This window comes from Phocoena phocoena, chromosome 7 (genome assembly GCF_963924675.1).
Source record: "Phocoena phocoena chromosome 7, mPhoPho1.1, whole genome shotgun sequence".
Lineage (NCBI taxonomy): Eukaryota > Metazoa > Chordata > Mammalia > Artiodactyla > Phocoenidae > Phocoena > Phocoena phocoena.
This window is the reverse complement of record NC_089225.1, coordinates 82,309,692-82,337,278: the sequence shown is the minus strand read 5'-3', so window position 1 is coordinate 82,337,278 and position 27,587 is coordinate 82,309,692. Positions and strand designations below refer to the sequence as shown.

Below are 27,587 nucleotides of genomic sequence, written 5' to 3'. Positions count from 1 at the left end.
AATTTTATGTAGTTATGATTTAATTACTGCATCTTTACGTTTGTTTACATTCCTCTCAGCTGCAAATTGTGCCATATCAATGTTTGTGTGCCTAAGTTTTGATAAATTTTAACTTTTTGTAATAGATTTGTGTGTATTTTATGGTAGTAAATGATACAAATAGACTAGTATGTACATATATTTTATGCATTCATGACATACCTAACTTTTTCTTAATGATTTTGATATTTCTTGACTGTGAGGTTCTTCTGTGAGTTTTTTCAAATTGTCACAAATCTCCAAAATTTTTTCCAGTGTATTTATTGAAAAAATCCACATATAAGTGGACCTGTGCAATTCAAACCCTTATTGTTAGGGTCAGCTGTATAAAATGGCCTTTCGGAGACTATAGAATGAGAACAAATCCACCAGGGAAGGAATAGGCTTTGGAATGTGAAAAACTTTATTTAATTGAGGTATAATTGACATATAACATTGTGTTAGTTTCAGGTGTACAACATGATTTTTGGCTATATGTATACACTGCAAAATGATCACCACAGTAAGTCTAGTTAATATCCATCCTCATACACAGTTACAAATTTTTTCTTGTGATGAAAACTTTTAAGATTTACTGTCTTAGCAACTTTCACATATGCACTACAGTATTAACTATAGTCGACATGCTGTACATTACATCGTTATGACTTATTTATTTGGAAGTTTTGTGCCTTTTGACTCCCTCCACTCATTTTGCCTCCACCCCTGCCTCTGCCTCTGCCTCTGGCCTCCAACACTGTTCTCTACATCTGTGAGCTCGGATTTTGTTTGTTCTTTAGATACCACATATAAGTGAGATGGTACAGTATTCGTCTTTCTCTGACTTATTTCACTTAGCATAATGCCCTCAAAGTCCATCCATGTCATTGCAGATGGTAAGATATCATTCATTTTTTTATGGCTGAATAATATTCTATTGTATATATGAACCACATTTTCTTTATCCATTCACCCATCGATGGACACTTGGGTTGTTTCCATATCTTGACTATTGTAAATAATGCTGCAATGAACATGGGGGTGCATTTAACTTTTTGAAATAGTGTTTCAATTTTTTGGATAAATACCCAGAAGTGGCATTGTTGGATTATATGGTAGTTCTATTTTTAAATTTTTTGAGGAACCTCCATATTGTTTTCCATAGCCACTGCACCAATTTACATGGAATATGAAAACTTTTAACTTTCAAGAGGGCATAGGTATAACAGAGGACCTGAATACCTGTGGGTATTACAAATTTATTTGTATATATATATAGTGTTATATATATACATATGTGGTTTTTATATATGGTTCTTTAAATTTTTAGATATATGTATTATAATCTGATGTGGTCAATTGAACAGTTTGGTCACATTATCATAAAATACTATAGTAGGGGGGCTTCCCTGGTGGTGCAGTGGTTGAGAGTCTGCCTGCCAATGCAGGGGACACGGGTTCGTGTCCCGGTCCGGGAGGATCCCACATGCCGCGGAGCAGCTGGACCCGTGAGCCATGGCCGCTGAGCCTGTGCATCTGGAGCCTGTGCGCGGCAACGGGAGAGGCCACAACAGTGAGAGGCCCGCGGACCGCAAAAAAAAAAAAAAAAAAAAAAAAATACTATAGTAAATAAGCATGCTAAATTTCTTCTTGTTCAGCTATCTTTTATGTGCTTTTGTTTCAGCAACTGAAGATCACAAGGAAAAACATTCTGGAATAAGAGAATTTGGAGCACCTCAGTTTTCTAACTCTGAAAATGGTAAATTATAATTTCACTATATATATGGATAATTTATTATTTAAAATTCTTTAGTTTTTATTTAATATTTATTTCCATAACATGAAAATCTGTATAGGTCTCTACACAGGAATGCAATCCTATACTTCTACTTTGTAGCACATGCCAATGGAAATTAAATAATTGCTTATTCTGTATGTTTCGGCCCTGTGGAATGTATCTCTGTAACTGTGAGGACATGTGGCACTGTGTTTATCTTACTATCTCATGTGTCTCTACCATCCAGCAATGTAGGCACTCAGTAAATACTACCTTGAATGTCTCTGCCAAGCATTGCAAACATTTTCTCCTAGTTTGTCTTTCGACTTTTCCTATAGTTGCTTCTTGCCATGAAAAAGTTTTAAACATTTTATGTAGTCAAATTTATTAATCTTTTATTTTATTGGATCTGGTTTTTGTCATATGCAAAACCCAGGTTAGAGGAGTTCGTTTGTTTTCTTCTAATATTTGTATAGTTTTATTTTTTATATTTAGATCTCCAATTCATTTGGAGTTTATTCATGCAATATGGCGTTAACAATGGATTAAATGTTATCTTTTTGCAAATGGCTATCCTTTATATTATTTTTTTAAATGCCATGTTTACCCCAGTAATTTGAGATAACTTCCAATCATATGCTAGATTTCTATATGTATTTGAGTCTATTTCTGGAATTTCATAGAAACTTTTTTGTGTGTTTTTGTATCTGGTGGGACTAGTATCTTCCTCTTCGTTTCATTATTTTCTTAACTATTCTTGCATGTTTATTTTTCAATATGAGTTTTATGTAAAACTGTCTAGCTCCATAAAAAAACTCATTGATACTTTTATTGTGATCACATTAAATATGAAAACTGACAGCTTGCTGATGTCAAGACATCCTAAGCAGAAACAAAGGGCATCTTTCTATTAAAGTTTACTTATCTATCTTTCATATATAGTTTTTTCTTAGAGGTTTTGAACATTTCTTGTTAAGTTTATTTCTGAATATTTTATTTCTTTTATTGCCATTATAAATGACATTTTCTTTCCATTTTATCTTTTAACTGGTTATTATTTTGTGTATTGATACAATTTTTGCATGTTAACCATATATCCTGCTACCTTGCTGAACTTGCTTATAGTTTGTTTTATCATTGATTTTCTGGAACATTCCAGGTATGCCATCATGTCTTCTGCAAATAGAGATAGTCCTGTTTTTTCTTTATCAATTCTTGTGACTGTAATTAATTTCTTTTGTTTAATTGCATTGGTTACTACCACCAGAACAAGGTGAAATAGTATTGTTCCTGATCTTAGTGTCAATGCCTGTACTGTTTCTGAATTAATTAAGATGCTAGCTTTTGGACTGAGGTATATATTTTACAGTGTTAAGTATCCATACATTCCTGTTTTCTCAAGAGTTTTTATTAGGAATGATTGTTGAATTTTGCCAACAGGTTTTTCAGCATCTATGCCCTGTGAAAACATCTAGGCCTGTGATTTTTTGTGTTTTCTTCTCTATGGAAATTGATCTGTTTAAGCTTTCTATCTGTACTGGGACCAATTTTAGTAAATTATATTTTTCTCAGAAATTATTCATTTTGTCTAGGTTTTCTAATTTATTTACATAGAGTTGTACAAAATCTCTTGATTTTTTAACAGCTTTATCAAGGTATAATTTAAGTACCATAAAATTCACCCATTGTAAGTATAAAATTCAATGACTTTTAGTAAATTTATAGAGTTGTGCAACCATCACAATTGTCTATTAGACTATTCCCATTACCCCCAACTTCTCTCATGCTTGTTTGCAATTAATCCTTCTCCTACTCCCCCACTCCCGCCAGGCTAGAGCGAATTTTCATCTGGCTGAATTGAGAAGTGGGTGGAAGAGAGTGGTTCTTAGGTCAAGTCTTTCATTCTTTCTAAATTTTAATAGATTTTCTTGAGTAAATGTTTCTACACTTGGTGTGTGTCCTTGGAACAACTTCCAGAGACTTTAAATGGTTGTTTTTAAAATCATTTTCACCAGTTACTTAAAACTGATGTGCGGGTCCCTAGACCTCATCATTCTATCATGCTGGAAGCCCCTATCTTTCATTTTTATTGGTAATGATAAATAACTATTTATTAATGATAAATATTTTATTGATATTTAGGGTCATGATTTTTCATGTTAGTTGTTATTTAAATATCCCATGGATTATGATATGAAATGTCTTTATCATTTTTCAGAAATTCCATTACCCTTCCAACGAAGAATTGTTTAATAGAAGGTATAAAAATGTGCAAGTGGAAGAGATTTTTATCTTTCTGGTTTCATTAAAAAAGTTGTCTCATTTTATTGCATTATAATCAGAGTATATTGTTCGTAATATTTCTATTTTAAGAAACTGATTTGTGTGTGTGCCTTAGTTATAATTGATTTCTGTGAATTTTCAGTGTGTGCCTGAGAAAAAGGTACATTTTCTATTAGGGTTTGCTTATATTCAAGAGTAACTACCGTGTTTTTTTATGCTGTTTAGATCTTTTATATCTTTACTTTTGTCCTCTTGGCCTGTTTTTTTACTGAGAGTGGTATATTAAAGTCTCCTATTTTTAATTTGTTTCAGTTTCTCCTCGCATTTCCTGTTTCTGTCTTACATAGATGGTTGCTTAATTATTTTATACATAAATATTCATAACTATTAATATTTTCATTGTGAAATGTGGTCATTTTGATCTGTAGCCTACCTAATTAGAAATTATTTTCACATAAACTCCTAATCAGTTTAATTGTTCATTAAAAATTATGTTAATAAAGTATGAGAACAATGAAACAAACTTGATTTGCCCTATATCCTATTCTCATTTCCTCAAAAAGAAAAAAACATTCTGTTTTTATATTCACTCAACAGTTGCAAAAGATGTACCTGTAGATTCATTGGAAGATGATTTTGAGAAGGAATTCTCATTTCTGAACAGCCTCCTAAGTCCTGGTTGTTGGAGTGCTAGTGAATTTTCCCAGGAATGCCAGGCTGTCTTTGGGAGCCCCAAGGCCAGTCTTACATCCCAGGAGCCTTCTGGGGGGTCTGAGCCTCTTGCTCACTCCTCAGGATTCCTTCCTTCACAACTCTTTGACCTTGGCCTTCATGCTGCTGGAGCTTTCAACAGTAAGTGTCTATGCAACATTTGGATACCCTTGAATTGTATCTTTGTGAAGCAAAAATATGTGCCTGTGGATGCTGAAATCAACAAGGAGATTGAGTTAGCTTCTGTACTACTGGATAAAATCTGCAGTCACACCAGTCAACGGGAAAAATAACAAATATCATTGGAGTCTGTCAACGAGAGTGAAATAAGGGCTGCTTTCCTGCCACCTCCACTAAACCCCACATTTTTTCATTGACTTTCCCGGGTGTCTTCTCTACATAGAAAATCAGTGTCTTGTTTAAAACTCTTGACCTGCTAAGTTACCCTGCCTAGGGCAAGTGATACTGTTTGTTCCACCTAGCAAAACTCGATGTGTTCTCTTCCTATGGGCTCAGAGTTAACAAGAGCAAAAGGAATAGGTCTGGAGCTGGTTCCACAGCAGCCTTCAGGGCAAGGCAGCGGGAATGGAGGACTGTGGTGGAAAGCTGGGAGCAGGAAAGGGTCACCTGCTTTGCTTATATGTCAAGGACTCTCTCCACTCACCTGCTGTTCCACCATCCTGTGTCCAACCCAACACTTTGGGAATCATTTTGCTCCCCACTTCCATATTGGTTCCGAAGTCCTGTCAATTCTGTTTCTAAAACGTGTCTCAAATTTCCCACTCCTCCTCCTCTGCCATTTAGAACCTCATTTGGTTTCCTGGGTTACTGTGACTCCTCCTAACAGGTCTCCCAAACCCCAATTCATCTTCCATGTTTCCTTCAAAGTTCTCTCTCTATGAAGCAGATTCAGATGTCAGCACCCTGCTTACATTTTTCAAAAATAAAGCACCATTGGCCCCAGGGTCAATCCTGCCTGTGCCTGCATTTCCACCCTTATCTCCTACCTTATTTCAAAATACCTGCCATTTTCGGTAACCGTACTGTTTCCAGACCCTTCTGAGGCATCTTTGCTCATGCCCCTCTTTGGCTGTAATGTTCTCTAATAGAGTGTGGACTTGGGCCCAAATATTAGGTTCCCATCCAGTGTTTCCTCCGCCACACCAACCTTGAGGACTCCCTCAGTACTGCCAAATGGAAATGCTTTCTCCCTCCTCTGGCCTCCTGCAGTGCTTTATTGGTTTTCATGGCTGTGATCATAGTTCTTTTTTTAATATAGATTTTATTTTTGTTTATTTATTTTTGGCTGCATTGGGTCTTCGTTGCTGCGCTAGTTGCATCGAGCAGGGGCTAGTCTTTGTTGCGGTGCGCGGGCTTCTCACTGCGGAGACTTCTCTTGTTGCGGAGCACGGGCTCTAGGTGTGCTTCAGTAATTGTGGCTTGTGGGCTCAGTAGTTGTGGCTCACAGGCTCTAGAGTGCAGGCTCAGTAGTTGTAGGGCATGGGCTTAGTTGCTCCGTGGCCTGTGGGATCTTCCCGGACCAGGGCTTGAACTGGTGTCCCCTGTGTTGGCAGGCGGATTCTTAACCACTGCACCACCAGGGAAGCCCTGCGATCATAGTTTATCCTGCCTTATATCCCTGTCTTTCAGCCTCACGGCACCTCACGGTGTCTTAATGCATTGTACTTTGTATTAAAATACTTATGTTCATACTTTATCTGCAAGACCATCATGCTTTATCCAATCTTCAAGCACCTCAAGGGCATGATCTGTGGGGTGATTTATCTTGGTGCTTTCTATGACAGCAGCATAAAAGTTAGCTCAATAAATAAAATAAATATCAGTTAAATAATGACTCAGTAAGAATTGGTTAAATAACCTAAAAGTAAGAATGGACCGTACTATTTGATAACGAGTCCCCCTGTCTAGGATAATTCAGATGTTTTGCTTGTGGTAAAATTTTAGACAGCAGTTATTCTCGTGTGGCATATCCATGGCCCAATAGTTATAAAGATTTACAAACTGATTCGCTGTCTGCTATGAACTCCTGCTCTTTCTCCTTCACTTGCCACATCACCAGCAGCTCTGGACTCTTCTCTTATTTTCTGGCCGTACAATATCAACAGGATTTCTGCACTAGTCAGAACGTCTGTCTTGGTTCCTGCCTGCAGGCTGATGGGATATTCCCACGTAATAGCCAAGGCAGTTGTGTTTGTCTTGCTGAGTCATCAGGCAGTTTAAACTGTTAAACTTTTCCCAGCACAGGACTCTTCCTACTTCACTAGTCTCTCCTATACGTCTACCTCTTTTTCTCCTGTGATGTAGACCAGGAAGACGAGCTGCCCTGAGAGGTTAAAGATCTATGTTCTAGGAGCCCCAAGTAGGAACTTGGGCCTCAGATGGTCTCTACTGTACAAGGAAGGTAGTAGGCCAGATAATCTAAGTTCCTTTCTAGTGCTGTGTTTTAATTATAGTATAAATACGTTTTCATGTTACAGTAGACATTGCCCTGTGTTACTAGTATTCATAATGATACTTTTTAAGGAGTATATCATATTTCAGCACATTTGTCCACCACAGTCCACTTAATTCCTTCCTTATTGTTTCTACTTTTTCATGTTATAGATAATGCTGCAATAAACAAAATCATGCAGGTACTTTTTCCTTCAGTTAAATTATTTCCTTAAGATAAATTTCTAGGAATGGAATTACCAAGTCAAAGGGTATAAACCTATTATTCATAGGTTTCAGGATTCTAATGGTCATGTTTATTTCCTCTCTTCCTGACTCCTTACAGCTTCTCTTTCTACACCTTATCCATTTGCCATTGTTTTAAAGAAAAAAGGCTTATATATTTATTTCAGAACCACTTTGCAAAATGTAAGAAAGTCTAACTCTAGCTGGGACTAAACTTAGATGATTTGAATAAAATTCATAATAGCAGATGTATGTCTTATACTGTGGAATATTACACCGGTACAAAGATTGGAGGACTTTTATTAGATATTTTTCCCTTTTCTTGTTTTGCTGATGCTACTTTCTATTTGATTAATAATGGATAATTCATTATTTCTCTTTCCCCAGGCTGGGCCTCCCAAGGGGGATTAGAACTTCCTCTTTCACACATTGATAACCAGTCAGTGCCTTCACAGAGTCCAAAGAAATTAACAAAATGTAAGTTATTTACTTATATTATCACAAGTAATATGCCATCATATTAACAATCAGTCAAGTTCAGGTAAATTTAGAAAAGGACCATGTTACAGTCTTCACCTCATATTGTCCAGAAAAGTACTTTGTTAATAATGAATTAAAATGAAAGCTGTATCTAGCTATCCCTCACTGTGGAAAGAATTGAACAGAAATTGTGAGCTGCCATAGTAAACTAAATTCTGTACCTTAATCTTTTACATTTTGTGTTAAGGTTTGTTGATAATGGATAATACCATTAGGGATAGAAGATGCTCTTTGTTTACAGAATGCCTATTGACAAAGAACGCATCCAGGGTCTTAGCATAACGCCTGGTACGTAGTAATTGCTAATATATATTGAGTACTTACTATATATTTTTTTAAAATTTGTTTATTTTTGACTGTGTTGGGTCTTTGTTGCTGCGCCAGGGTTTTCTCTAGTTGCGGTGAGCAGGGGCTACTCTTCATTGTGGTGCGTGGGCTTCTCAATGCAGTGGCTTCTTTTGTTGCGGAGCACGGGCTCTAGGCGTACTTACTATATTTTGTCTGCAGAGCTGGTCCATGTTGTAATTACCATGTAGGATATACATAGAAAATTGACACATTCTCTGTCTTGCAGGATCTTAGATACATATTAATCTTAGTCACTGATGCTGATTTAACTTTTTAATTGGACATAATTTCAGACGTACAGAAATATTTCATAAATGAAAATGGCACAAAGAACACATGTATATTCTTTACTGATTCACCTGTTGTATTTTACCCCGTTTGCTTTATGCAGGCTTGTGTGTGTGTGTGTAATGCGTGTGTCATTTTATCTGAACCACTTGAGGGTAAGTTACATACACCATGACCCTTTACCCCTTAATGCTGCAGTTTGTGTTTCCTAAGAATATGTATACTCTCTTGCACAACCACAGTATGGCTGTTAATATTAACGTAATCCTTTTCTATGATCCACCAGGTATGTGTATTCCATTTTTGTGAGTTGACTCCATAATGTCCTTTACGGCACTGTCCCCCTCTGGGACAGAGAGTCTAGGGTCATGTATTGTATTCAGTTGCCATGTCCCTTTAGTCTCTTTTAATCTGAAACATTTCCACAACTTCTCTTTGATTTCTGGACATGGGCATTTTAAAAGAATATAGTCCCTCTGCTCCACTGTTTTTTGTTTTTAATAGAATGCTCCTTATTTCAGTTTTATTTGAGGTCTCCTTATAATTAAATTTAGGTTATTCGTTATCCTGAATATATCTAGTCAGGCTAGACTAGATTCTAGATTCTGACTAGAATACACATAGGTGATGCTCCTTTCTCAGGGTTTCACATCTCAAAATTATTCCTCTCTCCCTCATGGGTGTTGTTAATGTTGACCACTCTATCAAGGTGTTGTCCAGTTTTTCTCCTATACAATTACTATTTTGTTTTATTTGATCTTCCCTTGCAATTACTAAGCAGTCTGTGGGGAGACACTTTGCGACCTTGTACACGTCCTGCTCTTTGTCAGAATTTCCACATAGATTTAGCATCCATTGTTGCTTTTTGCCTCATTCAGTCTTTATTGTGATGGATGAAAAGTGATTTTTCCAACCCTAGCACTCCCTCCACTTTTGTTTATTGTAAAAACACATAACAAAATTTACCATCTTACCCTTTTTCTTAACATCTTTATTGGCATCTTAACCATTTTTAAGTGTACAGTTCAGTAATGTTAAGTATATGCACGTTGCTGTGAAACGGATCTCCAGAACTTTTCATCTTGCAAATCTGAAACTCCACCCATTAAACACTAACTCCCCATTCTCTCTCCCCAGCCCTGGTAACCACCATTTTACTTTCTGTTTCTATGAATTTGACTACTTTAGATACCTCATATAAGTGGAATGTATTTGTCTTTTTGTAACTGACTTATTACACTCAGCATAATGTCCTCAAAGTTCATCCAGGTTGTAGCATGTGACAGGATTTCCTTTCTTTTTAAAGTCGAATAATATTTCATTGTATGGATATACCACAGTTTATCCATTCATCCATTAATCACATTTTTAAAACATCCTTATTGACATATAATTCACATGCTATACAACTGGCTCCTTCCACCATCCCTCAATACCCTGCTGTAAACAAAAAAAAAACCTTCTTCCCCATTTACGAATGTATTTATTGTCAGAATAGATTCGTATTTTTTCGATGGTTTATAATCACTACTGTACTTAATCATTTTGGTGCTCAAATTGCCCCTGTGTTGACCAGTGGGAGCCCTTTCAGGCTGACTTCTGAATCCTTGTGGTATCAATATTTAAAATTTTTCAAATAATTTTAGTCCTACAGAAAGGCTTGCAAAAATACAAAATATTTCTGTATGTTTTCACCTAGATTTCACCATGTTCACCTTAGTCTCTCTCTACGTGTGTGAGTGTTAAGATGTATGTAATTTCTTCTGAACTGAAATTATTCTGAGACTAAGTAGCAGGCATAATGCCCCTTCACCCCTAAATACTTAAGCATCTGTTTCCTAAAAAGGACATTCTTTCACAAAATCACAATTCAGTGATCAATATCAGAAATTAACATTGCCACACTGCTATTATCTAATCTATAGACCTTAGTCATATTTTGTCAGTTGTCCCACTAATGTATTTTGTAACAAAAAAGATTTTTTTTCCTAGTCCAGGATCCAAACCAGGATCACACATTGTATTTAGTTGTCAAGTCTCTTTAGTTTCTTTTTTTTTCTTTTTTTTTTTTCTTTAGTTTCTTAATCTGGAAAAGTTCCTCAATCTGTGTCTTTCATCGTCTTGGCTTTTTTTGTGTGTACAGGCCATTTGTTTTGTAGAATATTCCTTGAGTTGGGTTTATCTGATGTCTCATAATTAGACTCGTGTTATGCATTTTGGCAAGACTAGCAGCACAGGAATGATGTTGTGTGTTCTTAATAAACCGTATCAGGAGGCACGTGATGTCTATTTTGTCCTATTGCTTATATCGTTAACTCTGATCACTTGGTTAAGGTGGTGCCGGCCAGGTTTGTTCACTGTCAAATTACTATTATATTTTTCCCTTTGTAATTAATAATTATCATGTTGAAAAATATTTTGCAACTGTGTGAATGGCTTATTTCTGAGTGTCAAAGTTGCACCCGCTAATTTAGCATTCATTGATAATTCCTGCACGAATCGTCTATTGCGGTGGCTGTTGCCAAATGGCGGTCTTCCATCTCCTCTCCCCTCCGCCTTTGTTAGTTACATTCTACTATATGGAAAAGCTTTGTCTTGTCCCTCATTTTTTACTTATTTGTTGGTATGTATCATTGTGGACTCCTGGAACCCTATTTTAATTCTTCCTAATGCTTTGGGATAAATCTGGGGAATCCATCAATTCCGAGCAAATCACAGATTCACAGCAGCCAATTCTGAATACAGCCATCCCTTAGGGACTCAGACTATTCATAATTATAGTTTTCTCTTCTTAAACTCAGTAAACTGAATTGTGCTAAATTATTAGAGACTATAAAAGTGAGTAAATTTCAGAATTGAACACGAAAAGGCTGAGGTATTGGGAAAGCTGCTATTTGCCTATAATCCTTTGCTGTACAGTAGAAACTAACAACATTGTAAAGCAATTATACTCCAATAAAAATTTAAAAAATAATAAATTATATGACCATTACTTTACAGATGAGGAAGCAAGGGCCCCTGAAGTTAAATGACTTGCCCATTATTACTTATTAGTAGGTAGTATACCCAGGACTCAAAGCCAGAATTTGTGTGGGTATCACTGACACTACCTTGGGGTTCCTAGAAGCAGAACTGGACACACAATGCAGCCTTTCACTCTGTCCTGATCCCTGAGGCTTGGGATCCCCACAGCCCAAACTCCAGCCCTCTGACCTGTGGAAAGTGGTAACCATGAGTGATTGTAAGACGGGGTTGCCTTAGACTCTTCTGAGCAGGACTGCCTTCCATCCTTTGCCCACTGTGTCCCTGGTCTTAGGTCTTTAGATTGTCCCCTGGCTCTCAGCCCTGCTTTCTGGACCCCCTGGCCTTCAAGAGCCTAGCTTTCTGAGATGACCCACTGTCTGTGCCCTGCACAGTTTTTTACTAGTCCCAGCCTTCAGTATAGACGTGTATCCTTGACTATCTGCCACACAACTTGTAGACTATCGATATATGCAATTTTCCAGTCAGGTAACAAACAGGAAGTCGTATCCGAGACATAACGCACTCCATAATATATATATATATTTTTTTTTTTCCATAATATATTTATCAAAAATTTTAAAGTACACATGGAAATGTGATAGGATTAGGGGATTTCCCCCCCATGTCTAGTATTTTAATATTACTTTTATAATACAGATTTTAAATATTAAGTTTACAAGTGTAATGTTCCTACTTTGTAGGAACAAAGGTTAAATTTTGAACTTACCTGAGAGCCTTCTACTTCCTGCCTTTTCACTTTTAATCAAGTCCTTTCTCAGAGCAACATGCAATTACTTAAATAGCCTCAGCAAAGCATGAGGTTATTTGCATTAGCTTTTCAAAATTATCCTCAAGGAGACGTAATTGATGTTTGTACTTGTCAACTGTCTTAAATTTGATTCAAAAGAAGCATCTACTTTAAAATCATAAAAGTGGTAAATAATGTGATTTTTAAAATCTGAGACTCTAATGTGTTTTTTTTCTTTTTTAATAGCTCCCAACAGTGGTAACCAAGACATGTCAGCCTGGTTCAATCTATTTGCAGACTTGGATCCGCTTTCAAACCCAGATGCTATTGGACACTCAGATGATGAACTTCTTAATGCTTGACTGAAGTTATGATGCCACTTCGATGGCCTTGAGACACCAATTTTGCAACTTACTGCCTTCATGGAAAGGAGTCTATGTTGTCACCCATATATGAAAACCTTGTGTTTGCAAGGTTAGACAGATGGAAAGGACCACGTTTTAATACATTAAGTATCTCTTTAATATCTTGGACTTGCAGCTGTTGATAATATATGGAAAATATTAGAAACTATTGAGTCTGAAATACATATCAAAAGTTAGTTCAAAAATAACAGCTAGGAATAATTATCAGTAGGAGTTGTGTTTATCTGTTTGGAAAGCCTTTTATGTATAAGTTGCCTTGCTGGCTGTGAGAATTCTGTATCTAGAGAAAGGACAGCATGTAAACTGGGTTGTGATTGGGGGTTGGTTTTTAAATAAAACGGTGGCAGGGGGAATTCTCTGTTGTGGAAAATAGCACTAGAACCAGACCAGTTCTTTCTTTAGTTAGAAAGGTAGAATAAGATTTGAGAACTCAATTTGCTTCAGTGAAATCACAGAGAAACTTGGTGCTTGTTTTCTCCACTTGGAGGCTAAAATGTAATATTCCTTAGTTTTTTTCCTTCATACAAAATCATGGACACCCCCCAATTTCATTATTGAATTTTCTTGGGGAAGTAGCAGGATGATTTATTTGCTAAGAAGTCCATCCTCTGCATAAACAGAAAAACCTCTCTTCCCATTTTATAAACCACAAGGATGTCCATCCTATGGTGGTACTTCAGACATTGTCCAAGTGTCTTCAGGCTTGATTCTTCACACATTGCTACTACAATGTACTGTATTCATATGCTTCCTGAAAGAAAATGAGGGAAGGATACTCCCTGAGCAACTGGCAGTAGTGTTCCTGAAATGACCCAGAAACTTCTACCTGAATGAGGGAAAAGAATTCTAATAACTTACTTACTCTCGTACAGATTTGCAATACTTACTACCCCACATTTCGACATGATTTAACCCAGAATGCTTTCTGGCAAAGTTACAGAAAGCTCTATACCATCAGTAAGGGAGTGTTTTTCCACTTTTCTGTGGGTGACATCATCTGAGGCTCTATCTGATTACTAAGGACAAACTTACCCTTAAAAGGTTTAGAGTCTAAGTATTGGAAGGAAGGCTATTTAATGAAGTTAGCATAAGCTAATGAAAACATAGCCACTGTATACACACAGTCACTCAGTTTCCTATTCTTTTTTCCCATCCACCCTTTAGTTCTGAGGCAGTTCACCAGGTGTCTTGTTTCGTCATCCAGTCCATTGCATCTGCATAAGAAAACATTTTAACTAAGACGTTCACAGTAGTTTTCATTGTACTCCTAGTTCTAAACAGGCTTAATTATTATTTACAAGAGAACTGCTTGTAATCTCTGAGTCTCTGTATACAGAAGAACATTTTTTAGGAATGGACTAGGGCAGGTAAAATGCAGTCCACTTCCCATCCAGAACAGCCTGGCCTAACTACAGTCTGAACTGCCCACAAGCTATTTAGAAAACCACAACTGTGGTCAAGTAGTGTGTAGGCTGGAAAGACCGTATCTGAGGGTCAGAAACATGGACTTAAGGTTATGTAAATTCTTCCTTAAAATATTTTCACACGCTTATTCCTATTTCTTTACTTGGTTAACCATTAAGAAGCATTTTGTAACTCTCCCTTTTTATTCAGTTTAATGCCCCAGAATGCAATACTGTCTTTGTTCCACCAAAATTCAATCACCAGGGGTTATAATTATGAATCACTATCTAAATTCTATACCCATGGTTGCTCTGTGCTTTCAACTTTGAAGTATCTCAGAAAATGTTAATTTTATGTCTTGCGTTTTTGCCATTTTTCTTTCATTTTCACTAATGCATTAGTTCAAAAATATTTGTATCGCTTCCTCGCATGCAGAGCAGTCCTTATTATTTCATGTAAACAAAGACACTCAGCGCAGAGGAAAATCACTAGTCTCTCCAGGCCCAAATCCCAGACCATGAATGTGAAGGGGATACTAACCCCAATTTTCCAAGAGCAAAGGTTATCAAAAAATAGAAACATACAAGGATTTTTATTCTTCAGTTCTTAATTTCTCTAGCATTTTCGCTTTCAACAGAGTATGTAGTTGCTTGTTTAGCCTCAAAGCAACATTAACTGCCTTAGCAAGTCTGACTGCATTTTTGAAGTGCACATTTAAAACTTTGCTATTAAAATGAAGGTAACTATTCACATTTTCTCAAGATTATTTGAAGCTCAGTCATTAATTTAAGGTCCAGAAATTTGGCTATATTACACCTAAAATAGGTATAATAGGAAACCTAAAATAAAAGACAAACTAAAATAAGAAACCAAGCACATATTCAGTAGGGAATGACAGGAAGGACAGGATAAACACAGAACAGAAAGGTGATCAGTTGCTTCCTGGTTATATCTAGAATAACCATTCAATAAGAAGTATAAAAAAAAAAAGAAGTATATAAATTAACCTTAACCAAGGGTGGGCTGAGAACGACTCTTTCAAATAAATGGATGCTTTTTATATTAAATGGGGGGAAATATCTGTTATACTTTTTAATACCAAATAAGAATGCATTTAAACTTAGAAGAGCCCCAGAAGAACTAAAAATTTGCCTAATCTTTCTTCAACCACTTTATAAGAGAGGCAGGAATACCAGGGCAGATTAAGATCAAATTGGTGTAACTTTGTATTTTTTGAAATCTTTCAATAATTGTAAAACATAACTGATGTGATTAGAAACAAACTGTATTTTAACAAAACAGGTTTCAGTATCTGCACAATGAAAAAGTGTTTGTATTTCAACTACGGATATTTCACATAACTATCTTTATAGACCATCTGGAAGAGTAGAGGTCTTACAGCATATGAACAAAGGAAGTTTGAATGTGCTATTTTTCTGAGCCTCTTTTAATAAAGATTACAAGATGGCATAAAGCAAAGTTTATTTGCTCAAGTGTTCAATACAATACAAATCCAGTTATTGTTTCTCTATTCAAAAACTTGGGTTTTACCTCAGGACCATAGTAATAAGAAGGTAGTTTGAATGATACAGATACCACAGAATGAAAATAAAACCAGCACAATTAATATCTTTGTGAGACTGATTCTTTCTAATTTACTTCATGCAGGAGGGACTTCATGGCGTTAAGATATGGGAAATAACAGAATGTGTGTTCTTTGTGTAAATACTCTCAGTAACAAAATACAAACAAATAGCATAATTTTGAGCTTAGAAGCAATAGCCAGTGAAATATAAGCCATAACATTTAACCTGATTTGTTGAAGGGAGGAATAAAAAGCAAGGCAGGATTGATTGATCCAGTTATTTCTACCTTCCATAGCACGGGCAGAGCCCTGCATTTCCTTACCTTGAGCAATGAAGCAGACCCAGAATCTTGGCATATAGACATTAAACTAGGAAGGAAACACAAACTTTAAAATATTAACTAATTCAGCAGTATTGAAAGTAATGCATTTAAAACACAACAGTAAGGTATTTAAATATAACAAAGAAAACCTATAGAACAGGATAGGAAGAAAAACGTTTGTTCGTTAGGATGGGTCACATCCATAAGCCCAACATAAAATTTCTTCCATGTTTTATGTGCCATTTAAAAGAAGACTAAAGAGTTCAGCAAGAACTGTCCTTGGCATCTAAAGTCAAGACATGGTTTTCTAGTCAGTGGTGTAAATAAACCAATGTCCAAAAATAAGTACAACCTGGAGATAAAGGTCTGAGTGGTGTTATCAGGTAAGATTTTGACGGGCATGTTTTTACATTAAAGAAAAAAGAGTTGTTTTCTTTATCCCATTTCAAAGTAATACTCTCATTTAAAAGTCTGTAAAAGTAGACGACAAAGAAATGATCCACCAACCTACCAAACAGGAATAACTACTGTTAATATTATATATGAACTAAATTGTGATCCTAGGTCAGGGGTTCCCAACCCCCTGCTATTAGGAACCGGGCCACACAGCAGGAAGTGAGTGGCGAGCCAGCAAGCTAGCGAAGCTTCATGTGCTGCTACCCTTCGCTTGAATTACCTACCGCCTGAACCCCCTCCCCACTCCGGTCCATGGAAAAACTGTCTTCCACGAAACCGGTCCATGGTGCCAGAAAGGTTGGGGAGCCCTGGTCTAGGTGATTTCATTTTATAGTCTGTCTGAAATGGGCATACCAAGTAATTGAGGTTAAAAAATTACTTTTGTTAAGTCTTTACCTCAAAAAGTCAGTTTAAAAAAAAAAAAAATCCACCAAAAATGTGAAGTTGCTACTTTCTGCCTCTTTAACAGACGTGCTCCCCAAACTAAAGAAAATATTTCTTTTGAATTTCTGCAGCTATAGCAACATTAAAACCCAGAGCTTGAGGATTTGTGTCACTACCTACCTTGGTCAGGAAGTGGTGTCTAACCAGGTTACTTTGTTTTCGCCCTCTGAACCAAGATGCCAGCAGTTGAAGCAATGAAGAAGACCACAAAGAACAAACAAGGCTATGACCCAAGGGCACAGAATCTGCGATGATACCAAACACCTATATTTTATTAATGTCACTGTCATAGGAGAAGTAGCAGTAAGTCTGAGTTCTAGAATCAGAATTGGTTCAAAGCCAGATTTTGACATTTCCCAGATGTATGACCATGGATAAATTAATCTAATTCCAATTTTGCAATTTATAAGACAGTAACTAGCAGTACCTGGCTTCACAGGGTTAATGTAAGCACCAAGCCTGGCACTTGGAAAGCTATCAGTAAGTGTTACCTATTTTTATTATGATTCAGCTCAATATCTTTGACTATATTATACTTTACAAGGTAAAATGAATTTTATGGGATCATTTTCCATGACCAACAACTTGTGGCTTTCCTAAGGGATGAATAAACTTACCTAACAAAATAGAAAGGAGGTGATAACATGTGTCTGCTTCCAGATTTTTAAGTTATTTTCACACTAGCCATTTAACTGACAGCACTGGCATCAGCATTTCCTAAAATCACATAAGAAAACTAAAGTTCAGAGAAGTTGACTTCTTTGCCTAAGATCCCATGACTATTAAGCTGCAGAGCCAGAAGTAGCACCCACATTGTGGCTTTCCCTGCAACTCCTCTGAATCATCCCAGTGATCTCAAAAACTAACTGCTTAAGGCATGGAACTGAGATGAATGGTCATACTCCCGGGTTTCTGGCCATCAGAGCTCCATGACAGTCTTCTCTAAAACACAGTGATTAAGCATGACTCATCCATGCTACTTTATAAAATCAAAGAGTATATGGCGATAAATTCTCAGTTTGAGGAAGATGCAAACTGCTGAAAAGACAAGAATTTTTAAAAATAAACCCAGCAATTTGGAGATGCTTAGTAAAGAGAAGTAGAAACAATGTCTTTAAAGACTCCAGTATCTGTGTTAAGATACCAGACCAACTCCAAGACACATACACAGAAGTTGTATCTACAACAGTATTTTTCAAATCATTCTGATTACAACTCACAGTAAGAAATATATTTTACTTTACAACCTAGTACATATATATCCCTATGGCTAGCAAAAGCTTTACATACAAATACTATTTCCCTGATGTCTTCAATATACTTTTGTTTCCTGTTCTGCTTCATTAAAAAAAAATGTTGGCTGGACCCACTTAATTCATTTCAAGACCCAAACAGTTTGAGAAACACTGAACCGAAGAGATACAAAGGCTATCTGTATTATCATACCATGTTCTAATAGAGGTTTAAAATATTTAGAAAGCAAACATAATCTTAGCAAGGGAAAAAAATGATATTGATATACATTGGCAGGGAACTCCTAGGAAGAGGATACTATTTCACATCCAACCACTGAAAAGCAACTTTCAGTTGCTTTTAAGGAAAGCAACTGAAAAGTCTATAATGATCTTTTAAGGAAAGGATCATTATAGACCTAAAAACTTTTGGGGGGAGGGTGTATATTTAATACTAATGAACCAAAGCAAAAAAATTAATAAATAAATGGGGGAAGATGGGAACACCCAGCTTGAGATCTAAATTTGCTCCTCTCAACCTCTTTAAAGGTGGAAGGAAAAGACTGAGAGTAAAAAGAATGGGAGAAAATGTTACGCCAATTTGAGAGATTCTCTTCACATTTGCTGCTGTGTTTAATTATAATGTTATAGATATAATCTCCAAATTCTGGTTAACATTTACCCCCAGAAATAATTTTTAGAATTTCTTGCAAAGTAATTTGGTGACCACTTTTTATGACAGGCAGCTGTGGTGACACTTTTATTTCACTTAAAAGATGACCCTGCTTTCTAAATGATTATACTGCATGCAGCCTTCACACAGATTAAACCCTTCAGCCTAAACAACTGTCTTGCATTCATAAACCACCGACACAAAGGATGCAGAAAGAATGAATTACCAAAACAAACGGGAAAAAAACTCCTCTATCTGTACTTTAGAATGAAATTGACTGTCCCCAGCTAAATCTCTAACAACCTGTAATGTACTGAATTACATATAAACAGGTACGTCTTTCAGTATGCTTGCTTATATTTTAACATTTGCTTAGCACTTAACACAAAGATCAGGTGCTTTCAGTTCAAGAGCAAGTTAAGGAGGTAGCAAGGAAGTAACAACTGACAATATTTTATATCCTGCTACCTAACACAAACACAAATTCATTTTTCTATCTGTGAAAAAGAACATACTAAAGTTATTTCAAGCTAGAAATGTCTGAAAAGAAAGAAATTTGAATTTGAGGCAATATTCATAAAAGTACACAGAAAAAGATTCAAGAAGAACAGACTTTATTTTTAACATAAAACTTCTATTTTCTTGTGAGGCAGCAACAAGTGTTCAGGTATAGGGAATACATAAGTACACAGTAACAATATTTATCACCATTGGAAATGCTGTTTTTTGGGAGAATTTTGTTAGAAAAACGAAACTTTAAAAATTGCATTTTAAAAAGATTTACACAGCTTCAACAGAGATGAAAAATAAAGACTTTTAAAAAACATAAATTATATTCTTCAACAGGATTGTATAGACAAAATATTGTTCAGGGCTGCTCTGCTTATCATTAATGTAGGCAGAGTAAAACATAAACCTTAAAGTGCGAAGTTAAGTGTTTTAGCTTTCTTAATGCAAATTCAGCACGTCCACTGGTCTGGTCTTGAGACACTGAAATTCTAAGCATTAAGGAATGAATCTTTAGAATAGTAAATTCAGTAGTGGCAATTTTTCTCTTATTTCCTTTAACAAAAGAAAACTCTGACAACCCACTCTTAATCTTGGACATACAGAAAGCTATAAATTCTGCTATTTTTTAAATACCTTCTTCCAGTAAAAGCCAACCATTAAAAAGAAAGAAAGAAAGAAAAAAAAAAGGCTTCCTTGTTGCCAGTTATTCCACAGTTAACAATAGCACCTTCTAAAACTCTGATTTGGCTTGTCACAAATATAAGAAATATTTAAAACAATATGAAGACTCTAGTTAAAAAATAATTTTGGCATCCATGCTCACCATATTAATCAAAGAAGCAAAACAGGTATTTTTAAAACATAACTGCTCACAAAAGCCATGACAAGTAATATAGACTTGGTAATGATCAGAAACCGTAAATTCATGTTATCACCGCAAGGAAAAAACCGTTTAAGGGTAAAAATAACACTGACAAAGTTTATAACCAGAGAATAGCTTTCTTTTGCTGAAATATACAAGCCACCTATTTCTTTCTTTTACCGCAATGGAAGTAAATTTATTTAGTTTTTAAAAATTTAAATTATATTCCCATTGAAGCTATTCTAATTTATTTACCTTCTGTACAGTTTTCTACAGAATAACAAGATAGTTATGGAATGTAATTTTAGAAAACAATATTATGCATTCTATTGAGAGTAGACCCATTTTTTTAAAAAAGTCAACCACCTGTGAACCAAGGTTACATAAAAGCCGAGTAGACTGTGACCAATATTTTTGCAAGACTGCATAAAGCTCAGATACTTAAAAATTAGCCCTTTGGCACTGGCAGTTAAGAGTTTTTTATACCTTGTACCTTCCCCCCCTCCTCAAATCTCAGGCTCTATTTCTCCCAAACATGAGGACTATGTTTAGTTGCCATATAATTCATTTACCTGCAAATTCACATTCTCCTTACAACCAAACATTAAAAGTTCCACCTCTAAGACCGTAAATAATACTATCTTAAACTTGTTCTCCCATTCTGATTGTAAATTAGTTTAAGGATATATGAAACTCTACAGAAAGATGTGAGTTAGATAAACATGCACAACAGAGTAAGAAGAAAAACTGTTTACAAAGTGGCATTCTAGTTGTGAAACACCCTTGTGACATGTACAGATGGAGAGGGAAGTAAATGTAAGGCAAGGAAAAGAACACAGATTTAACAGAATTCAGGTAATCCAAAAACTGATTTTGGATTTTTTTGAAACCTTATTTTTTAACTTCCTGCCATCGATACCAACTCACCCGATGTCAGCTTTACCTTTCTTTTGTACTTCTGACAGAGCAGTTCTCAGTGGTGAAATGGTAAATAGAGGCAAAGAATCAGTAGGTTCTCAAAGAACCTAGTGACCAGAACATTTAGACTTTGAATAACTTAGCTTTTCCTGATTTAGAAGCCACAATGTACTAATTTCAGGAAAATTAGTTTTGGACAGAAAGGGTACCAAAATTCATCGATGTCACCAACTGAAACCTGACAGACTTATTCAAATGTTTGAGTTTATCTAATTTGCCTAAATACATCTCTGTTTTCAACTTAACAGGGCAAAATTTTTAATTACTTCGATGTTTTAAAGGTACATGAGTATAAGAAGTCCTTTCAGAAGATTTATTGCTACCACTAGCTGTTCTTTGATGGGATATATCTGGACATACTGACATATTAACCTTCTAAACTATATCCCTTTTACAAGTATTTGTTTTCTCCCTATAATATGTATAGGAACATTAAATTATTGCATCATAAGGTAGTTTGTGAAGATCTTAGAAGGATGCTTTCTATCAACAGTTTACTATAACTTTTTAAAAAGAGCTGCTCCTCAATTTCACTACCACATACCCAGACATGAAATACTGCTGTCATGTAATACTGGCAGTGATTGTATTAGGATGAGCCTAAATCCAAAACCATGTGGATTCTTCAAAGGTTCCTGTTCTTTATGCTCCAAAGCTCTCCTTGCCTGTTTTCCCCACCGTGTGGAATGCTGGAGGGAAAACTAGCAAAACCTATAGGCAACATATCTCAGTGCCAACCACCATAAAGGAAACGTCAGTCGCAAGACTGTGACTAAGGATTGCTATTCAACGGATTACACTCCTGGCAAACTACTAACCCTGACCAAATCCACAAGACAACAACATCACAAAAGCGAAGGAGGAAATCCATGCACAGCCATTTTAGGATCTCGTGGGGCTATGATACAGTGACGGTTAAAGGTAGAACGACACCTGTGGGAAAGAAAGGAGATCATGTGATAAATATTGAGCAGAAAACCCAAGGGGCTCCTTACTCCTAGCTAGCAGTCGACACTGGGTAGTTAGTTTCCTTTTGGCTCACTGACTTTTAAACCAAGTTCCAATGATGGGTGAGAACATATGAAAGCACTTGTCTCCAGATTATAATTTTTCTGACCACATGGTGAAATGTGTACAGGAGTAGTGAGGAAAAGAGCAGTTTTACAAGTATTTCACCCAAAGCACAAACATCTGACATCAAAAAACATAAATCACATAATGTACTAATATTGCTTTTTTATCTCTTTTATATATACTTGTTCAATGCATTTACCTATCAATTCTTGTTTGGGAGAAGAACACAGTCATGAGATTAAGATTGCTAGGAAAATGTCAACAATCCCTTTGGTCCCAAAGCTGAAAACAGCTGAGAAAAGCACACATCTAGAAAGGGAAACAAGAAACAGAGGCCAAAGAATCGTCTGAACATCCTGTTTGCTATGTCTTCAGAAAACGTAACATTGGTGTTATAAAATCGTCATTTTCATACAAAAGATGGTTCTTGCAGCATCATTCACGTCTCCCTTCAAGAATCATGTTTGCAGGGATCAGTTTTTTATTTGTTTTTTTCAAAGAAGTCTAATTTGAAAGCAAAAAACAATGTGATATCAGCCCTCCAGAAGGAAAGAATGAAACCTTTTTCTTCTTTCAACCGGTGCTTTAAGAAAAAGCAGGCTAAGCACTGAGGGCTGGCCTTCAGGAGTGAGCAGAGCCATCAGAGGGGCTGCTTTCTTCCAGAAGCCGCGCTGTGACACATCAGCGTGGAAATGCTGGAGCACGACACAGCCAACTGGGAGCGCACGATGCCATCGCTGCCAAGGGATCGAGGAGATTCTCAGTTGACCAGAACAGTGGCCTCACAGCGCTGGGGCCTATCCTTCAGCTTCCTCAATGGGTTCTGGTGGTGGGAGGAGAGAGGCTGGTGGCGGGACTGTACTCGTTCCTCGAGAGACTCGGTCTTGCTCTGTGTTTGTAGACAGGGAGGCCACAGCAATAGGCTGCAGAAGAGTGGTTGTCATGCCAGTGGTGACTGTCAGACTGTGGCCAGAGCCCTTGAGGGTAAGATCTGGTGTGGGGAGGAGTGGTTTAAGGATGCTGACGAGGCAGAAAGCAGAGCCGCTTTTAGGAATGAAATTCACCTTGTTTTTGTCAGGGCAGTAAAAGGCCGGGATTTCGTGAAGTTGTTTTGGCCTAGACATAGAATAAACAACCCAATACTTTTAAGTCACAGAACATCAGAAGTTCTTTTTTTTTTTTTAAAGTAATAACTTACAGACACAAAAAAGGAAAACAAAACTCAAGCTATGTCCAAAGCTTCAAATGTTATTGACCAAGGACACATGATTCAAATTATTTATCTCAGAATGCTGTAAGGACACCAGATTTTGTTGCTGCTTTCAGTTCCCTGGCGAGCCCTGGGCACCTAGGATGCTCAGACATCTAAGTGAAGATCTAAGATAGCCAATTTGAATAAAGAATTTCCTAAAGCAAAAGATATTCTAGCTGTTTAAAGACAAAAATATGTTCCACTATGATTTTTCCAAAGTCTGCACTATTTTGAAGGGAAAAGGCAAGGAAATTAATGACGTACATTGTCTATCTTTTACTGAGTTCCACCACTGCATGACTAAACTTCGGTGGGCATGAGTTCTCCAAGTGCACTTAAAAATCTCTTTGAGGGGCTTCCCTGGTGGCGCGGTGGTTGAGAGTCCGCCTGCCGATGCAGGGGACGCGGGTTCGTGCCCCGGTCTGGGAAGATCCCACATGCCGCAGAGCGGCTGGGCCCGTGAGCCATGGCTGCTGAGCCTGCGCGTCCGGAGCCTGTGTTCCGCAACGGGAGAGGCCACAGCAGTGAGAGGCCCGCGTACCGCAAAAACAAAACAAAACAAAACAAAACAAACAAACAAAAAAATCTCTTTGAAACAATTCTCTAAGTTAATAGCCATGACGGTTTTCTGAATAACGTAACATAAATGTAAAATCAAAATAAAACTAATGACAGTCCTCTGTTCTGAAAGTTTTTATTGAAGCCAAATCCTTCCCTGTCCCTAGTTGCTCCTGCAAATTAACCCAAAGAGTTGCAAAAGGATACGAGTGTTAATGGTATTCCCTGAAAATATAAAAAATTAACGTAACATGGAAGTGACACAAAATTAAAAAGAAATTCAAGTGGAAGAACCTAAATAAATCAAGATTCAGGTGGGAAAAGGTAATACGATATGACAAAGTATTGTTCTCATCTCTCCTAATGAAATGAAAAAAAAAAAAAAATCCAAATGTGCCAAGTCTGTACTAGATTCTGGAGACCCAAAGACAAAATGAACTACAAGGAGATAAACATGTAGTTCTTGGGAAGAGGGAGGTACTGGAGACAGACTGTATTTCAATATCATTAGTCTCCTTTCTAATCGTTAATTTGTTTTTAAAACATTATTCAGAGAAGCTACGAATTACTTCAAAGGATCCATAAGCTTTACTGGACTGCCAGAGGTGTCCATAGCACAAAAAAGCTTGAGAACTCCCGCTAGCGGGACTGACAGATGTGATAAAAATGGTTTGTAAAAGGTTTAGGGGTAGAAAAAGGGAGTGGATAACCTGTGGCACAGAGAAAGAGAGGGAGTTTGGTAGGAAGGTAGCTTCTAGAGGAAGTAACATCTGAACTGGGTTTGAAAGAATGAATAAACAACAGACCTGGGGAGTAGGTGCAAAAAAAAAAAAAGTTCCAAGTACAACGTTTTTGGGTGGGCATATTTTGCTTTGGGTGGGTATATTTTATTGATTAATAGTGAATACTACCCATGGATAGCTTTGGCAAGTATAATAATTTAAAAAGAAAAAAATTACATTGTTTAAATTTGTTTTTCTTGTGTATTGTTCTTTCTTGGATACAATGGAAACTTAATACTTGAGTACATCTAGGGCCACACGTGTATTTGGATATATTATGATAAGAAGAGCACACACTCCTCTGTTTTTACTGACAGCATGGATTTCAATTCCTTAAAGAAGATAGGAAGTTGAGATTATGTTTCTTGGTTTTTTGTTTTGTTTTGTTTTTTTGTGGTACGCAGGCCTCTCACTGTTGTGGCCTCTCCCATTGCGGAGCGCAGGCTCTGGATGCACAGGCTCAGCGGCCATGGCTCACAGGCCCAGCCCCTCCGCGGCATGTGGGAGCTTCCCAGACCAGGGCACGAACCCGTGTCCCCTGAATCAGCAGGCGGACTCCCAACCACTGCTCCACCAGGGAAGCCCCATGTTTCTTTTTCTTTTAAATAAATTTATTTATTCATTTATTTATTTTTGGCTGTGTTGGGTCTGTTGCTGAGCACGGGCTTCTCACTGCGGTGGCTTCTGTTGCAGAGCACAGGCTCTAGGCGCGCAGGCTTCAGTAGTTGTGGCACATGGGCTCAGTAGTTGTGGCTCGTGGGCTCTAGAGCGCTGGCTCAGTAGTTGTGGCGCACAGGCTTAGCTGCTCCGCGGCACATGGGATCTTCCTGGACCAGGGCTTGAACCCGTGTCCCCTGCACTGGCAGGGGGATTCTTAACCACTGTGCCACCAGGGAAGTCCGAGATTATGTTTCTATAATTAAATAATGCTTGTATTTTCTTTTGAAGAATTATATTCTTCAATTATATTCAATTATATTCTTCATTCTTATATTAGGAAAAAAAGGGCTAATCAATTTTTATACCCTCCTCCAAATGAGGCCTAGATTTTTAACTAATTTATTTATTGTTTGAGGTTATCTTATTAAAAAGATAAAACTGTCTTAAAAATCACTTAAGACACATGGCTGCTAATGGATCTTGAAGATGAAACCACACATTTCTGAGATACAAACTTCTGACTTGGACATTTTTTAATGACAGAATCTAAAATCAGTTTAACTTCCTTTCTGCTTTTACAAAAACAGACTTATGACAGATCTCACACAAAATAACGTAAACAATAACAACTTGTCTAACTGGCACCCAGATCAAGAAACAGAACCCTAACAGTAAAAAAGAAAAAAAAAGAAGCATCACCACCCCTCCTCCAGTCATGACCCCAACCCACCAAAAGGAATCATTTTTCACTCCATTTAACTTCGAGGAGCAGATTCCCCAAGAAACTCGTTACCCACCCCTGGGGTGTATGACCAGTATTATACTTATGCTACTAGAAACTGCAGGTACTAATACTACTTCATAGTTTTCTTCAATTTAAGAACCATACATATCAAAAAACCAAAACACACATACACACACGTGTACACAGAAACCCTCAGAACTAGTTTAAATATTTTACTTTTTCCTTAAGAAGTTATTCCAAAAGGATTGTATCTCAAAATAAACATAACTGCTTGCTAGCTGACTTTCTGAGAAACAGATGGTCAGGATGGATAATTATTATAGGTATTTTCATACTGATGTGAGGAATTCTTTGGTATTTTTTTAAAGGCTTATGTATTTTCTTTTTAAATTCAGGAATAAATTAGTAGCTAAGAAATGGTGATTCCAAATTACTTAAAATGGGAGGGATGGAAAGAAAGGAAGAAAAGAAGGGGTTATGTCATATTTTTAAAAAAATCTCTATACTGAAAAGAAGCCAAAATATCTAGGAATCTAAGGTAACTAAGGTCAAGGAGTTCATTAATTGGGATCAGGAAACAGCATATGTGACTTCATTAAAAAGGACTTGCTGGGACTTCCCTGGTGGTCCAGTGGTAAAGAATCCGCCTTCCAATGCAGGGGACGCGGGTTCAATCCCTGATCAGGGAACTAAGATCCCACATGCCGTGGGGCAACTAAGCCCATGTGCCTCAAACTACTGAGCCTGCGTGCTCTGGAGCCCCCACTCCACAACTAGAAACAAGCCCTTGTGCCACAATGAAAGATCCCACATGCCACAATGAAGATCCCGCATGCTACAACTAAGACCCAACGCAGCCAAAAATAAATTAAATAAAAGACTATGCCTCTGGTGCCATATTAGCTATAAAAAAAAAAAGGACTTGCTAAGTGCAACTGGCATGGCTATGGTCTGTGCTGTATCAAAAAAAAAAAAAAAAAAAAAAGAAATGCAAAATCTGGTCTTGCCCTTTCTGGGCCCAAATCCAACTACCTGTTTTCTTTCAGGTAAATAAACATACATTTCTAAAAACCAGAGATCAACCTCTCACTGACTCCAACCCCTGGTTCAGAGTTATTATCTTTAAACCAAAATTAAGACTTGGAGAGAAAAGTATACTTTAAAGAATGATTAAGATAAAATTTAAAAAT

At 36.9% G+C, this 27,587-nt stretch overlaps 2 protein-coding genes across 2 annotated transcripts in view; one reads left to right on the top strand and one right to left on the bottom strand.

The window, feature by feature from the left end:
• The window catches only part of ICA1L (islet cell autoantigen 1 like), a 39,179-nt gene extending 26,383 nt beyond the window's left edge, over positions 1-12,796 (top strand). The window contains exons 9-12 of the mRNA XM_065880540.1: positions 1,703-1,777; positions 4,676-4,930; positions 7,874-7,963; positions 12,681-12,796. Of these exons, the coding sequence (XP_065736612.1) occupies positions 1,703-1,777; positions 4,676-4,930; positions 7,874-7,963; positions 12,681-12,796 (536 nt within the window). The remainder of the gene's footprint in view (positions 1-1,702; positions 1,778-4,675; positions 4,931-7,873; positions 7,964-12,680) is intronic.
• Positions 12,797-23,197: 10,401 nt separating this feature from the next.
• FAM117B (family with sequence similarity 117 member B) overlaps positions 23,198-27,587 on the bottom strand; it is an 85,687-nt gene continuing 81,297 nt past the window's right edge. The window contains exon 8 of the mRNA XM_065881060.1: positions 23,198-23,516. Within this exon, the coding sequence (XP_065737132.1) occupies positions 23,198-23,516 (319 nt within the window). The remainder of the gene's footprint in view (positions 23,517-27,587) is intronic.